The sequence below is a fragment of the Bufo bufo genome, chromosome 5, assembly GCF_905171765.1.
Source record: "Bufo bufo chromosome 5, aBufBuf1.1, whole genome shotgun sequence".
NCBI classification, from domain to species: domain Eukaryota; kingdom Metazoa; phylum Chordata; class Amphibia; order Anura; family Bufonidae; genus Bufo; species Bufo bufo.
The window spans coordinates 86,050,671-86,068,332 of record NC_053393.1 but is presented as its reverse complement, the minus strand read 5'-3'; the positions used below and the strand labels follow the sequence as shown (position 1 = coordinate 86,068,332).

General features: G+C 44.8%; 1 protein-coding gene across 3 annotated transcripts in view; it reads left to right on the top strand.

Annotated features, from left to right (window-relative positions):
- Window positions 1-520: 520 nt before the first annotated feature.
- The window catches only part of OSGIN2 (oxidative stress induced growth inhibitor family member 2), a 31,989-nt gene continuing 14,847 nt past the window's right edge, over window positions 521-17,662 (top strand). Inside the window, exons 1-2 of one of the 3 annotated variants that reach the window (XM_040432266.1) lie at window positions 521-659; window positions 16,526-16,662. In XM_040432266.1, coding sequence (XP_040288200.1) covers window positions 16,596-16,662 — 67 coding nt within the window. In that variant the 5' untranslated portion in view covers window positions 521-659; window positions 16,526-16,595. Of the gene's footprint in view, window positions 664-11,515; window positions 11,883-16,525; window positions 16,663-17,662 lie in introns of those variants that run through there. The other 2 variants (XM_040432267.1, XM_040432268.1) reach the window with 2 other exon arrangements.

Below are 17,662 nucleotides of genomic sequence, written 5' to 3'. Positions count from 1 at the left end.
GTAGTTATTAAACAATTACAGAATTAGTTATTACACTACTACGATTATGGCACTATCCATTACTAGTTATTGTTATTACACCACTAGTTATAGCTATACTATTAGTTATAGTTACACTATTAGTTATAATTATTACACTACTATAGTTACACTAGTTATAGCTATACTACTAGTTATAGTTACACTATTAGTTATAATTATTACACTACTAGTTATAGCTATACTACTAGTTATAGTTACACTACTAGTTATAGCTGTACTACTAGTTATTACACTACTGGTAATCACACAGCTAGTTCTGGTTATTACACTGCTAGTTAGGGGAAAGGAATGAGAAGATGAAGGTTGTCCTTCCTCTATGTAACCGCCTATCAGCAGTGCGGTTTCGGTGCGGTTTATGCTCTCTCCCCCGTCAGCGCTCATCGCTAAGGACCCTGGTCTCCATGAGAACGCCCCGGCATCTGTCATCCAGGCCCCGCCCCCTGCTCCCCCTCTCCCCGCCCCCTGCTGATCGCAGCCCGGTATCACAGGCCGGCCGGCTCGTGCTCTGCCCTCCCACAGATTCTGGGCTTTAAATCCCCGGCACCTTGTGTGAAGCGGCGGATGAGAGGTATGCTTCCGTGACTGCAGGCGGGCGGAGGACGGCATCACACCGGCGGGCGGGTGAGTGAGCATGGCTGGGGAGCCCGGCATGTGCGGCGGCGGCGGCTCCTCTATTGCATCAGATGGCCGGTGCTGAGCCTCCTGCTGGTGGAGGCGGATGAGGTGCAGCACCATTGGAATAGGCACCGTCTGCACATGTAGTCATTCCTGTCAGCAGGGCAGTGTTCACACGGCATGAAGAATCTGATTAGTCAGTAATTATCTTCCCCTCCAGTGAGAGGCGCTAGAGATGCAGCAGTGTGACCTGTGTATATACATTCAGACATCATGTCTGGTCCCAGGAGCTGGTGCCTAGAAATCTGCCGCCGGTCAATAATATATATTTTTTTCTCTCAAAATTTTGATTGTCTGGCTACGTAAATCCAACCTGGAAGGGCTCATTCACACGAGCGAGTTGTCCAGACGCGACGCATGTAGTGAACATATCGTATCCGGACTGAATCCTGACCGATTCCTTTCCATGGGTCTGTGCGCACCAGTGTAGGGTTTCACGCATCGTTTCTGTGTTCAGGAAAAATCTCAGCGCACACGAGCGATGCGGATTGTGCCAGGATCCGTTCAGGAAAAAAACGGATGCTTTTAGGCCTTATGCACACGAACGTTGTTTGGCTCCACATCTGAGCCGCATTTCTTGCTCGGATGCAGACCCATTCGCTTCAACGGGGCCGCAAAAGATACGGATAGCACTTCATCTGTTCCGTGGCCCCACAAAAAATAAAATAAAAATTAGACCATGTCCTATCCGTGTCCGTATCACGGACAAGAATAGGATTAGTTTATTGAGGGCCAGACCATTTTGCAGAATGCACACGGCTGATATCTGTGTTTTGCGGACCGCAAAACGCAGGTATGGTTGTGTGCATGAGCCCTTACAAGTAAGTTGAATCCGTTTTCTACGATTGCGTTCAGTGTTTCCATTTGTATTGTATATGTACAATCTACATCTCCCAGCAACCATCAGTGATAAACGCATTGTATCTGGAAGCCTTTGTTTTTTTTACACCGGCCCCATTCACTTCTATGGAGCCAGAGCTTTGTGAAAAACGCACAACATAAAACATGCTGCGATTTTTCTTCCCCTGAACTCAAAGATGAAATGAATGGGTCCAGATGCTGTGCGTTCACTACACGTATCTCATCCAGACTGAAAACTCGCTTGTGTGAAAGAGGCCTAAAGGGTCTAAATACAGGAAGCTTGGTGTTTCGTCTGAGCCCCAGCCTTCATACTCTTATGTAGGGGACATGGGTCCTTCCCCTCGGCTCCTGCAGGAGATGGCGAGGGCCGAGACTTCGGGGACAGCGCTGTTCTGTCCAGAGGCCCCATGGACCTGGTGTGTACAGAGTTCACATGACTGGACGAGCGTACCGCATCTGGTATAACCAGCGGTTGTCATCTACCGGTACAACATGGACCACTACGTCTCATGTTGGACCACCGCCTGCTCTGTGGTTTGTCACTGTGCCGTCATCGCGTTCCACTGATGTGAGTCCGAGTCAGTCAACTCCCAATAGACGATGTGGGGGATTTATCAAACTGGTGTGAGGTAGAACTGGCTTAGTTGCCCATAGCAACCAATTATTTTCAGAGCTCCTATGGAAAATGAAAGGTGGCATCTGATTGGTTGCTATGGGCAACTAAGCCAGTTTGCCTTTACACCAGCCTGGATGGCTAGTTTATGGCAGTGGAGAGGAGTAGCAGGGTCACGCATGAAGTGTGGAGTAAGTGGTTCTTATTACGGCCTCTGGGGGTGTTTGAAAAAGGACAGGTCAAGAATATTGTAGCAGTGTCCTCCATATCATGTGTCTCCCCAGTGCTCTAGTAGGTCACCTAACTCAGACTCCTCAAAGGCAGATCCACTCCTGGTGTACCCTGAACAGTTTGCGCTGTCCCGCAAGCCCACCTTAATCACACAGAGCACACCTGTTGGAGAAGGAGTATCGTATACTTACCGTTCTGAAGCCGCGTGGATCGGCCTCCTGGGAACGTGGTCACGTGGTGCTCTGCTGAAAATCCAGCTTCTGCAGATGTCTCGTCCTTTACCAGTTTTGCGGTCAGGACTTCACTTCCACTGTAGGTAGGTCCAGAACAATTCCTTTACATGGCACATGTGCAAACGCCAGAATCTCTTACCTCATCCCAGCATGCGCCAAGGAGAAGAATAGATCTGGCCCCGTCAACAGTGGAAACCTATGGCGCAACCAACAAGATTAAAGGGGTTGTCTCATCTTGGACATTGGGGGCATATTGCTAGGATATGCCCCCAATGTCTCAGAGGTGGAGTGCCGAAAATAGCCGAGCGGCACACTAGGATATTTTCGGAAGTCCTATTGAAATTAATGGGAAGCGCAGCAACTGCTACATTAACTTATATGGGGCTGATGGAAATGGCCAGGCCAGCACTTGGCTGTTTTCACCTCTCCCATAGAAATGAATGGAGGGCGGCAGTGCATGCATGGTGCGCCCTCTGGCCCTTAGCGGGCTCCGTTCACCTATCGGACATTGGGGGAATATCGCTTGGATATTTCCCACCCCCCCCCTCCCCCGGCAATGTTCAAGATGGGAATACCCTTTTAAGAACTTATAATTAGGCTACTTTCACACTCGCGTTTGGTGCGGATCCGTCATGGATCTGCACAGATGGATCCGTTCAGATAATACAACCGTCTGCATCCGTTCTGAACGGATCTGTTTGGCTCTGTTTCGTCAGACGGACCACAAAACGCTACAAGCAGTGTTTTGGTGTCCGCCTCCAAAGCAGATCGGAGGCAAACTGTTGCATTCTGAGCGGATCCTTTTCCATTCACAACGCATTAGGGCAAAACTGATCCGTTTTGGACCGCTTGTGAGAGCCCTGAACGGATCTCACAAACGGAAAGCCAAAACGCCAGTGTGAAAGTAGCCTGAGGTTTCAAATCCCAAACCCCTTTATAGCCCAGAGAACGGTAAGTATATTATAAACTTTCTCCTACAGGTGTATTGTGGGTTTGTGGAACCTACTAGGTGCCAGAAGCCCCTTTAACTTTGACATTACACTCTGTACAATCAAAGGGTGTATAAACATTTGCAACTACATAGATTTCTTACAATTATGGCCTCATGCACACGACCGTTGTGTGTTTTGTGGTCCGCAAATTGCAGATCCGCAAAACAGATGGCATCCGTGTGCGTCGCAGCCATTAATATAACTGCCATTATGTGCGGACCGCCATTAATATAACTGCCTATTCTTAAAACAACGGTCATGTGCATGAGGCCTATTAAAGGAGTTTTCATACTGAGGACCCATCCTCTGGATAGGTCATTGGTATCTGATCAGTGGGGGTCCAACACCTGGGACCCCCGCCGATCCGCCGTTTGAGACGGCCAGTGATGTCACATGACCTAGGAGCAGCTCAGTCTCATAGAAGTGAATTGGGCTGAGCGCAATACCAAGTACAGCCACTATGCTTGGTGAGCACAGATAACGCCTGCAGCGCTCACAGGAACGTCGGTGCCTTCTGAAACAGCTGATAGCTGGGGGTCCCGGGTGTCTGATCCCCCACTGATTATATACTCGTGACAATCTTGGGGAAAACCCTTTTTTGAGTGTTTTCTAGTTAGTAATTGCATAGTGAATTGCAAGCCTGATGGTTTACTACAGGAAATTTTTACTAAATTATTGGCCATTGATGAAGGAGTTGAACTTTGATAAAATACAGGAGGAACTTTGGCTCACCAACTCCATAGCCCTGCTTCTGTCCATAGAAGGTGGTCTTTGACTCAGGGACTCTCCCCTCTAGGCTGTGGTGGACCTGGAGATCCGGCCAGTCCTCACCACTGTCCCCCTGCAATGGGCAGATGTGACATCCCCATCAATAAAACTGGATAGACATGCAGGCTTTTTGCAGGCTTTTTGACTGAGTCTGCAAGTACTCAAGCTGAAGAATCTAATAGTGCTAAAATGTATATAATGACTCATGTAATATGTGACTCATAAAAGAATGCTACTGCTAGCCCCCATCCTAGCTACCCACAAAATTACCAAACGTACTGCAAAAGTAGATCAGAGAGGATGGGAAGATTGATCCAAACACCTGCAGATCTTCTAAAGAGCAGCAGAAGACCTGGAAGACATGGACATACTAACAAAAGTAGGAGTGGTGCTAGAAGACATGGACATACTGACAGAAGTAGGAGTGGTGCTAGAAGACATGGACATACTGACAGAAGTAGGAGTGGTGCTAGAAGACATGGACATACTGACAGAAGTAGGAGTGGTGCTAGAAGACATGGACATACTGACAGAAGTAGGAGTGGTGCTAGAAGACATGGACATACTGACAGAAGTAGGAGTGGTGCTAGAAGACATGGACATACTGACAGAAGTAGGAGTGGTGCTAGAAGACATGGACATACTGACAGAAGTAGGAGTGGTGCTAGAAGACATGGACATACTGACAGAAGTAGGAGTGGTGCTAGAAGACATGGACATACTGACAGAAGTAGGAGTGGTGCTAGAAGACATGGACATACTGACAGAAGTAGGAGTGGTGCTAGAAGACATGGACATACTGACAGAAGTAGGAGTGGTGCTAGAAGACATGGACATACTGACAGAAGTAGGAGTGGTGCTAGGTTCCCATGTTTATGACACAGATGTGCCAGTAGGCTCTGGTCATTTTGGAATCAATTGGAAATTTCCTTACAAAAAAGACAGTAGATGGGATTCAGTTGGTCGAGTCTGAAGATATTTCGGATGGTGCATTTCAAGAGCAGTAACAGTTTTTAAGGCCTCATGCACACGACCGTTTGTGTGTGTGTTTCGATCCGCAAAACACGGATGGCGTCCGTGTGTGTGTTCCGCAATTTGCGGAACGGCACGGACAGCCTTTAATATAACTGCCTATTCTTGTCCGCAAAGCGCGGACAAGAATAGGACAGGTTATATATTTTATTTTTTTTGCAGACCACGGAACGGAGCAATTGATGCGGACAGCACACGGAGTGCTGTCCGCATCTTTTGCGGCCCCATTGAAGTGAAACGGTCTGCATCTGAGCCGCCAAAACTGCGGCTCGGATGCAGTCCAAAACAGATCCCTCATGAAGCCATGCTAATATGGCGTTTTTTGCTTATTTTATTGAGGTACTCAAGATATTATCTCTTAGAAAACCTTCAAACAGTTTACCCATGACAGATGTTAAACTTACCAGCCTATAGTTTCCAGGCTCTGTTTTTGGACCCTTTTTGAATAATATTGGCACCACATTTGCTATGTGCCAATCCTGTGGAACACTCAGTCAATGTAGGGCCCTTAAAGGGTTTCTGTCACCCTGCAAAACTCATATTTTTTTTTTTGGATAGTTAGATTGCTCATAGTGCGATATAGCAGAATATAATGCTCTTACTTACTTTCATGCGGCCGATTCTTTATAAAACGAACTTTTATAATATGTAAATGAGGGCTCTACCAGCAAGTAGGCGTCTACTTGCTGGTAGCTGCTGCAGAAATCCGCCCCCTCGCCGTGTTGATTGACAGGGCCAGCCGTGATCTCCTCCTCCGGCCGGCCCTGTCAGTAATTCAAAAATCGTGCGCCTCGCGTCATTCGGCGCAGGCGCTCTGAGATGAGGAGGCTCGTATCCTCAGCACTCCCTCAGTGCGCCTGCGCCGATGACGTCTTCTCTTTCGGTGATGTCATCGGCGCAGGAGCACTGAGGGAGTGCTGAGGAGACGAGCCTCCTCATCTCAGAGCGCCTGCGCCGAATGACGCGAGGCGCGCGATTTTTGAATTACTGACAGGGCCGGCCGGAGGAGGAGATCACGGCTGGCCCTGTCAATGAACACGGCGAGGGGGCGGATTTCTGCAGCAGCTACCAGCAAGTAGACGCCCTACTTGCTGGTAGAGCCCTCATTTACATATTATAAAAGTTCGTTTTATAAAGAATCGGCCGCATGAAAGTAAGTAAGAGCATTATATTCTGCTATATCGCACTATGAGCAATCTAACTATCCAAAAAAAAAAAGAGTTTTGCAGGGTGACAGAAACCCTTTAAATATCAGAAATAAGGGTGTGGCTATGACATAATTTAATGCTCTTATGATCCTGGGGTGTATGCCATCTGGTTCCGGCAATTTGTCTATTTTAATCTTTTTAAGACTCTGCTGTACTTGTTCCTGGGTCAGATGGGGCACTTTTAATGGACAATTTACTCTGCATTTCATCTGACAGTCTCTGGTCTCTAACATAGTTAATGCAGCCAGCTTGGATTTGTAGAAGGTCTTCTGAAACACTTTCGCCCCTTGCTGACGAGTGTGAGCGGATTAGGTCCGGATGCATTGCGGATGCGTACAGTGAAAACTAACGATTTTGCAAGCCATTTCATTCAGTTTTGTCTGCGATCGCGTTCAGTTTTTTTAATCGCGCGGATGCAATGCGATTTTAATGTGTTTTGCACGTGATAAAAAACTGAATGTTTAAAAATAACATCTCTTAGCAACCATCAGTGAAAAACACACTTGCTTGCGGATGCAATGCGATTTTCACGCAGCCCTATTCACTTCTATGGGGCCAGCGTTGCAGCATGTTCAATCTACTGCGATTTTCACGCAACGCATAAGTGATGCGTGAAAACCAACGCTCATGTACACAGACCCATTGAAATGAATGGGTCCAGATTCCGTGCGGGTGCAATGCATTGCACCCGCGTGGAATACTCGCTCTTTCCGCTTCCCTTCCGTGTTTTTTTTTTTTTTGTTTGTTTTTTTGGATCGTATGCGAAACTATTCACTTCAATGGGTCAGCAAAAACAACGGAAGTACTCCGTGTGCATTCAGTTTCCGTTCCGCAAAAAGTAGTACATGTCCTATTATTGTCTGCAAATCACGGTCCGAGGCCCCATTCAAGTCAATGGGTCCGCAAAAATGCGTAACGCACACGGAACACATCTGTATGTCATCCGTATGTTGCGGATCCATACTTTAGAAATGCTATGCCCAGCCCATATTGCTCATGTGTTTGGTAATTAATAAGTTACTATTTCAGTTTCCGATCCGCCAAAAAATCTCATACAGATATGTTTTGTGGAATAACGGAACGGAAGTGGACTTAAATCAGAGAAAAAAAAAACCCTCAGATACGGAACAACGGATCTGTGAAAAACGGACCGCAAAACAACAACTGTCGTATGCATGAGCCCTTAGGCCCCTTTCACACGAACGAGTATTCCGCGTGGGTGCAATGCGTGATGCGAACGCATTGCGACCTCATGGAATCCGGATACATTCATTCCAATGGGTCTGTGTACATGAACGTTGGTTTTCATGCATCACTTATAGAATGTTCTCACTTATAGAATGTAGAACATTCTATAAGTGACAGAATATAGAACATGCTGCGATTTTCACGCAATGCTGGCCCCATAGAAGTGAATGGGTCTGCGTGAAAATCTCATTGCATCCACAAGCAAGTGCGAATGCGATGCGTTTTTCACTGATGGTTGCTAAGAGATGTTTGTAAACATTCAGTTTTTTTTTTATCACGTGCGTGCAAAACGCATTAAATCACTTTGCACCTACGTGTTAAAAACTGAATGCGATCGCAGCCAAAACTGAACGAAATTGCTTGCGAAATCGCACAGTTTTCACTGAATGCATCTGCAACGCATCCGGACCTAATCCGCTCACACTCGTCTGCAAGGGGCCTTAGTCTAGGTTTTCACCTAAGGCGTGTTTCCATTTTCCTGTAGGAACAGAAACTGGAAAAAAAATTAAAACTCCAGATCTGGCAACAGCTCCTCAGAGCCCATTGACTTCTGGAGAAATTACTGCTTTATGAATCTGTCGGAGGCACCTTAGGGCCCCTTTCACACGGGCGAGTATTCCGTGCAGATGTGATGCGTGAGGTGAACACATTGCACCCGCACTGAATACCGACCCATTCATTTCTATGGGGCTGTTCACATGAGCGGTGATTTTCACGCATCACTTGTGCGTTGCGTGAAAATCGCAGCATGCTCTATATTCTGCGTTTTTTCACGCAACGCAGGCCCCATAGAAGTGAATGGGGTTGCGTGAAAATCGCAAGCAAGTGCGGATGCGGTGCGATTTTCACGCACGGTTGCTAGGAGACGATCGGGATGGAGACCCGATCATTATTATTTCCCGTTATAACATGGTTATAAGGGAAAATAATAGCATTCTGAATACAGAATGCATAGTAAAATAGCGCTGGAGGGGTTAAAAAAATAATAATAATAATTTAACTCCCCTTATCCACTTGACCGCGGAGCCCGGCTTCTCCTTCTGTCTCCTTTCTTCAGGACCTGGGTAAAGGACCTGTGGTGACGTCACTCCGGTCATCACATGATCCATCGCATAATCTTTTACCATGGTGATGAATTATGTGATGACCGGAGTGACGTCACCACAGGTCCTTTACCCAGGTCCTGAAGAAAGGAGACAGAAGGAGAAGCCGGGCTCCGCGGTCAAGTGGATTAAGGTGAGTTAAATTATTATTATTATTTTTTTTAACCCCTCCAGCGCTATTTGACTATGCATTCTGTATTAAAAATGCTATTATTTTCCCTTATAACCATGTTATAAGGGAAAATAATACAATCTACAGAACACCGATCCCAAGCCCGAACTTCTGTGAAGAAGTTCGGGTTTGGGTACCAAACATGCGCGATTTTTCTCATGGGAGTGCAAAACGCATTACAATGTTTTGCACTCGCGCGGAAAAATCGCGGGTGTTCCCGTAACGCACCCGCACATTTTCCTGCAACGCCCGTGTGAAAGAGGCCTAATGGAACCTCCTCCGATGATGTGAAACTAGACTTGGGAGAGAAAATTTCACAATCTATGTTTTTGAAATAAATGTTCTCCTACTTCTGATCTCTCATCTGGATAATTATTTTGACTGAACCAATCTATCTATGGTATCAAGATACACCAAGAATCTTGTAGGACATACGCATATCTCCCATTCTAGTTGATTACAATCAGAACGGCTCTACTCAGAATTTCACTTCAGCGACACGCAGTATGCACCACTAGAGCGAATTCCTAGCTGATTGAAGAGCTGTGGGTAAATGGGTCGTTCTTTAGGTAGATCATGGGCTGTGGTCTTAGCAGCAGTATCATTTTGTGACTTCAGTGTCTTTGAAATGATCAGATTTTAAGGTGCTGGGATGCTGGAAATTAGATTGATGGTCAAGGAAAAGCATTCCAGGCGGGTGGGTGCAGCACAAGAGAAGTGCAGGATGGTGGAGAATTTTGTACACTAGCAATTACATTTCTATCCAGAAGAGACCTGATGTAGACTGACAGAGCAGAATCGATGGTGTAACCACTATACAGTATTGTACGTGTGGTTTCTGACAAAGCGCTGAAAGCCACAAATCGTAAGGCGGAAAACAACTTGGGTGTGAATGGGTAAGGCTTATTCTATGTCTTCCAGATTCCTAATACAACAGATCCATGGGTTGCACAAAGTTCTCTAACTTGAGTGTTCTTCAGCTCTCCTGAGCATTGCTGATGGCGTCAGTACGAGAGCTGGTTAACTTATTACTTTCTTTGGAAACAAAGCCAGAAACATAATTGCATTCTGATGAATGTAAAGTCCTAGTGATTCTGTTCCAAAATTAAAATGGCCAACTAATTAAAGTAACAATGCAAGTAGGTCACGTCTCCCAGTCCCTTTAAGAATGCATGCTCCATAGTCCCCTGTGTTGCCCTGTAAACACCTTAGGATTGTTGCTTCTAAGATATCACTTAAAGGGGAAAACCAGTCACACTGGTTCTCTGATATATTATAGATACAGGTGAAATCTGATTTCTGACAACCACTGATATCCAGAATGAAAGGGCACGATGGGGTGACTCTTCACATCTCTGGAAATCTGACACCACGTTCTAAGAAGAGGACCTCTGAAATTAGTGACAGAAGTCTATTATCCCTGCAGCTAAAAGGTGCAAACCTTGTATTTGAGGGAACGTTACAATTCAATAATGTATTCTATAAAGCTAGATAAATTCAGGTTGCCATGGTAATTATATATTTAGACCTGGCGCCCGCTTTTTGCTTCCTGCCTTTGCATTTGGTGGCTGGGTACTTTCAAGTACAAGGCTCAGTATGCGATCACAGGCCGCCTTAAAGAGGACCAGAGAGTCCCTTCCTCTGACATGTCTGTTTTAGAAACTAGTTGCATAAAGACTGACTGAGACTATTGATGGCCTGCCGTGACTACTGGGACCGCACGTGTGCCTTCAGTGACTGATTGGGAGGAGTGTGCATTGGTTGCTTATGAATAAGGATGTATGGACCCAGGCCCAGTGTCTCTCTGATGGCTTCTTACCTTTTGGATTTGGTTCCTAGTCTTGACCACATTTATTCAGGCTTCTTCAAAAAACCACTCCAAACATAGTAACACTTGAGACAGAATGTGTTCCCTTCCTCTGCCCTGTGAAGAGGGAGAAATATATAAACGTAGTCCTTACTGAAGTGGTCTGGCCTGATTTTATTTTTATCCTTCATCTGCACTTATTGAGAAAAAAATCTCTGGAGCGCCACCAGATTCCCGGCTCTGCTGAGACAAAAAAAAACCTCATTAATTTATTTTCTTTCTCACAAAGTGAATGTCTTCAAGGACAATGTTGTCTGCCTCCTGATAACATTTTTACCTTCACCCATGACAGCACGTAGAGAGAGAGGATCCACCCCCACAGACAGGAAACCTGCAGAATAAAAGGGCGGACACTCTCCTCCCAATTCAGTGTGGTTTCCTGTCTCTGGGAAGCCTGCGGTTTTCTCTTTTAGGTCCTTCCCTCTGGTGGTGCTCCCATGTTAATCTTGTGACACATACCTGCTGTCCTCTAATAAGTGAAGCGGCATCAGTAGTGCGCGTGTAGGGACGCGCAGAGGCACAGCAGAACCCCGGAGGCGGCGACTGTGTGCTGGAGCTTGTAGTGCCCCGGAGGCGGCTACAGGCACGGACTAACCCCCCCCAGGGGAAGAGGAGGAGCTTCTGGCAAAGAGAAGGCCAAAGGAAGCCCGAGGAGTCACGTGATTGGCGCGCTGCGTTGGCCGTGACATCATCAAGGGAGCGCCTATGAGTAGAGCGCGCTATAAGCTACAGACTGGCGTCCTAAAGCAGTTCTCTGGTGGCCAGCAGTGAAAGCATGGAGGAGGACAAACTTGCTGAGGAGTCAGCAGTCCCTCCAGCCTTGGTACCTCTGAGGGGGTGAGTGTTCTGGTCATTATATTATGCTGATACAATTGTACTAATGTATTTTGAGACTAAACCTAGGAAAGTGGTGTCTAAGAAGAAGTATAAGGAATGTGCTGTTTCCTGGCAGTACTCTCTCAAGGATGCATATTACATTCCAATCAAAAATTCCTAAGAGTCGCGGTCAGGATAAGGGGTCAGTTACGGCATTTTCAGTTTCGGGCTCTCCCGTTTGGCCTGACCATGGCCCCGAGAGTTTTTGCAAAAATAATCGCAGAGATGGCGGCTTATATAAGGGAGAGGGATTTTCTCTTCATACCATATCTGGGCGATTTTCTAATTATAGGGGAAACAGAATATGCCTGCAAAATAGCAGTAGCTGTGGTGACAGAAGTCCTGAGCAGATTAGGATGGATTTTAAACCTGGAAAAATCAAAACCACATCCCACCAGGAGACAGTCTTTTCTGGGATTGATATTAGATTTTTCCTGCCAGAGCAGTTTTTTTGCCAGAGGAAAAAGTAATTCTCATCCAGAGAAAAATCAGAGACCTGATCAGAAATCCGGTGATTTCAATAAGAAAAAGAATGTCTATCCTACGATCCCTCACATCTTGTATTCCAGCAGTATGATGGGCACAACTCCACTCAAGGGCCCTCCAGTGGGAAATCCTGTCTCGCTGGGAGAAAAACAACTCCCTAGATGCAAAAATAAGGATTCCAGTGCATACTCTCCAAAGCTTGACATGGTGGCTGGAGAGGGAAAATCTAATTCAGGGAGTTCCATGGAAACTGAAAGACCTGATTTGTCTAACTATGGACGAGTATCCAAAAAAAGTGTCCTCCAACCTGAAAGATCTAAGAATTATGACCAACAACAGGATGGTGGTCTTGTACCTAAACAGGCAGGGGGGCACAAGGTGCAGAACTCTAATGCAGGAAGCCCAGGGAATCCTCTTACGTGCAGAAAAATAATGTGCGTCAATATCGGTGGTGCATATCAAGGGTGTCGAAAACAGACAGGCGGACTTTCTCAGTCGTCACCCTCTCTCTCGGGGAGAATGAATGCTGGACCAATCCATTTTCAAGAAGATAACTGCCTTATGGGGACAGCCAGACATAGATCTGTTTGCTACCTACCAAAACAAGAAAATTCTAATCTGTTTCTCCCTAGATCCAACAGGATTCCCTTGTGGGATAGATGCCCTGTTACAGAAATAGAATTTTCCCCTGGCCTACGCTTTTCCTCCTCTTCCCTTGATTCCTCTTGTGTTACGGAAAATCAAAGAAGAGGGGGCGAGGGTTATCCTCATTACTCCATTTTGGCCAAGAAGATCTTGGTTCACATGGCTCCGGATCATGTCAATCTCTGATCCATGGGTCCTTCCAGAGATCCGGGGTCTGTTGAGCCAAAGTCTAGTGTTTCATCCAGACATAAAAAAAATCACTGCCTGGAACTTGAAAGGTACCTGTTATAGAGGAAAGGATTCTCCGATGCCTTGATCTCAATGCTTCTTAAAAGTAGGAAAAAAGTAACTGTAGCCATCTATGCTAGAGTGTGGCAGAAATTGTTTGATTTTGGACATATCCAGATCAATAATATTCCATCTTCTGCTCCCATCCATCTAATACTGGAGTTCCTTCAGAAGGGACTAGCGGGTAATACCTTAAAAGTGCGTGTCTCAGCTCTTTCGGCCCTGTTTAATCAAGACATTGCAGGATGCCCGTGGGTATCTAGGTTCTTTAGAGTGATAGACAGATCTCAGTTCAGTTAGACCTCCTCCTTGGGATCTAAATGTAGCTTTAAAGGCCCTTACTCTTCCTCCATTTGAACCTATAGAGACCAGCTCTAGTAAATGTATCACCTTGAAATTATGTCTTCTGATAGCTTTAACATGTGCTCGTAGAATTAATGAGATTCAGGCCATTTCCATCAATCCTCCATATACAACAATTTTAGAGGACAAGGTTTTAATACGTCCAGATCCGGCTTTTCTTCCAAAAGTAGTGTCCAAATTTCATAGGTCACAGGAAATTATTCTTCCTACCCTGTTTAGAAATCCTGGGTCAGAAGAGAGATCCCTTCACTGCCTTGATTTCAGAAGGGCTTTGATTAACTATCTATCTCGCACTAAGGATTGGCGCAAATCTTTACTCTTTATTCTCTTTCAAGGAGTGAATAAGGGTAAGGCGACCTCTAAAAGTTCTATTGCTAGATGGATTGTTTTAGCTCTTTTCTTGTCTTATCTGTCTTCTGGGTTATTTCCTCCTTTGGGTCTTAAGGCACACGATCTACCAGGGCAGTGGCTACCTCCTGGGCAGAAAGATCCTCCGTTCCCATTGAGGATATTTGCAGAGCAGCCACCTGGTCTTCTCCAGCAACCTTTTTCAAACACTATCATCTTGATTTGAACTCTCTCCTTCAGGATCTTCCTTTGGGGAAAAGGTGCTTCTTTCTACTCTCCCACACTGAAAATTCCTCTGGTAATTCTCTCGTGGTGCTGTCATGGGTAAAGGGAAAAATGATTATTACTTACCAGTAATTTGATTTTCCAGAGCCCATGACAGCACCCTTATATTCCCTCCCTGCTGGGTTTGTTCTGGTTGTCTTATACTCACACGGGTATAGCAACAAAAAAATAAAAGAACCTAACTAAACGGAAATTATTTTGACTATCTAACATTATGTTGGCGGCCTTCCTCCAATGCTTGGATATCACACTGAATTGGGAGGAGAGTGTCTGCCCTTTTTATTCTGCAGGTTTCCTGTCTGTGGGGGCAGATCCTCTCTCTTGTGGTGTTGTCATGGGCTCTGGAAAATCGAATTACCGGTAAGTTAATCATCATTATCTCTCAAAAGCGACTTGGGAATATTCCTTGCGGCTCAACCTTTTAGCCTTTTTTAGGATACATAATTAAAGGGGTTATAAAATTAGAAAACCATGGCTGCATTTTTCCAGTCTTGGTTGTGTGTTTGTAATATTGCAGTAATTTAATTCAGGTGAATGGGGATGAGCTACCCATGGACAAGAGTGGCACTTTTTCTGGAACAAAATGTGTGTGTGTGTGGATATAGATAGTACGTTACACCTAAGCATTTGGCCCTCGTCTATCCCACTGTATCTCCTATATGTTGGCGTAGCTGTCCCTTTGAGATTGTCCTTTTATATCCTCATTCTTTTTATTTTTGTAATGTGTAGGGGCAGTGATACTGACCATTTTTGTAATATACTTTAATTACTGAAATTGTACATTTCTATTAGAAAATAGCTCTAAAGTGGCCCATTTTAAGCCTTAGCAACACTCCATGTCTTTTGTTTACTTAACAGTCAGTGCTAGAAAGTCTCCACAGTTATGTAAACAGGAGACATGGGCCACTTTAGAGCTATTTTTGTAATAGAAATGTATGATTTCAGTAATTAAAGTATATTACAAAAATGGCCAGCATCACTGCCCCTATACATTACACACCTAAAAATAGAATGGCTGTTACACTTTAAATGAACTGGTAATTTACGTAAATAAAAAGTTGCCAGTTCAAGAAGATTATTGCCTCAATTCCAGGATCCTCTACAACTTTCTCTGTTAGGTTAGATCGGGTGGATTCATTCACAATGTTATGTCCACGGGATATGAGAATTTAGATTTCTCTGCCTCTGTTCTACAGTTTGTTTTTTTTTGTTTTTTTTTTGGTTGCTGTTTTTGGCTTTAAATAACTTATCTTAAAATCAGCTTTGTGATTAAATATTTGTCATCTTATATTGCTGTATCTTTTATGATGCTGAATAAAAAGTTTCTGAAAGAATACTAGTAGTATGAGGTTTCTTAGAGGGGGGGAAAAAAAAAAAGCTGAAGCAAATATCTGCGTACAACTCCTGAAATTGTTTTACACTGTGTTCTTACACATCCATATCGGTGGACCATGTCTATTGAAAGGCACCGATCACCATGAATGTGTAGTGCAATGGGCAGGTAGTATGTTATAGAGCAGGAGGAGCGGAGCAGATTGAGGTGTGTGTGTGTGTGTGTGTGTATATATAATATACATACAGACACACAGCTGTCATACTGATGGCACCACCCACTGGACTCCTAAGCGTAGCAATAGCTTTTAAATGAAAAAATTAAACAAAACTATATATCAATCTGCTCAGCTCGTCCTGCTCTATAACACGCTGCCTGCAGATCGCACTGCATTTCATGGTGACTGTTTCTTTTACTTCAGTGTATGTACATTGACGGTCAGGATTTTGCATGTCTGCAGTTTGATTTGCTATGATTTCTTCCTTTTTTCTCTCGGCTGCTTCAGATTTTATTAAAAAAAAAAAATTTATATATATATATATATATATATATATATATATATATATATATATATATTAATATAATATAATTTTTATTTTATTTTTCCCCTAATAGCCTTTCTATCCCCTAATTTCCAGTATATTATGGACGCAAGGTGTGGCACTCTGCTCCTTATACCAGGCCTGCTCCACCTTGTGATGCCTGTGTATTTGTAGCTGAGGAGGAAGAAGTGGAATTCTGTAGTCATCTGGAAAGCATTTGACTCTCATGTGCGAGCAACGTGGAAAGCCTGAGGGTTGGGGGATATAACTGGTTTATATGAAAAATACTGATTTTGGATTTTCTCCTTCTCCAGTAGTGACCCTGACAGCAGACAACTTGCTTACTAGTCCAGCACTGCAGCAATAATATTTCACCCCGTAGTGATGCCTTTAGCTGAAGAAAACCCTCTCTCAAGAGACCCTCCGCTGATCCTTCCGGTGGTTGTCATAGGTAGGTGAATTTCTTTATCGACTCTATGTACTAAAGTTGTTACCTCCAACCTGTGGCTCTCCAGTGGAAACTACCACACTTAGCGTGGCCTGAAAGTCACAGGTACCTGGGGTCCCCTTAAACGTTGTTGACTCTATGGCGCTTGGCTCCACTACAAGTAAACATTGGAAATACTTTATGCCTGTGGTTTTTCCTCCAGGAGCAGGGACTTTAATCTGATTTACAGAATAGCTCATCAGTCTAAGGCCGGCTTCAGACCTCTGTAATGAACCTGAATACTAACAGCCCTGATACTGTTGGAAGTCTGGGACCCTTGTGGTTCTCTTGTAGTAAAGGAGTGGAAGAGTGGTCTTTAGTATGGCTTGTGTGCCTGTATTATGGACGTCACAAGCTCTTTTTATATCATTATTACACATGCAGAGGAGCAGATATCTGAGTGAAGCCCTAGAGGTACAGACCTCAGAGCCCTATAGATCCCTTGCTGGAGGAGAGGAACCTCTTCTGACATGCTGAATTATTTTTACAGGAGTTATCCCATCTTGAAATTTTATGGCATATCCATAGGTTACACCATATATGTCCAAATAGGTACAGATCCCGCCTCTGGGACCTGTTTCTCAAGATTGAGACCCCCCACATACATGGGGGGGAGAAAATCTGATGTGGATTCCACAGAAAAATCTGAGGCTGACCCTCTCATTTCTGTTTGTCAGGCCGTGGATCTGACCACATATTGGCAGCGTTCAGTAAGCCTGATCCACACGTGGCTCCCAATTTGTGGTTTCCATGTGCTCCAAGAAGAGGATTTCAAATCTGCATAGAAGAAAAATGTATGGGCGTATGAAGAGAGAAACATATAGTTATAAGAAACAATGGGCCATGAATGTGGTGTGGTTTCTACGTGGATATTGGCTGAGAATATGCAGAGTGATCCACGGGCAGTGTAGGCCCTGTGAACGTACCCGTAGGGGAGGTTCACACAGAGTTTCTTGGAGGCAGA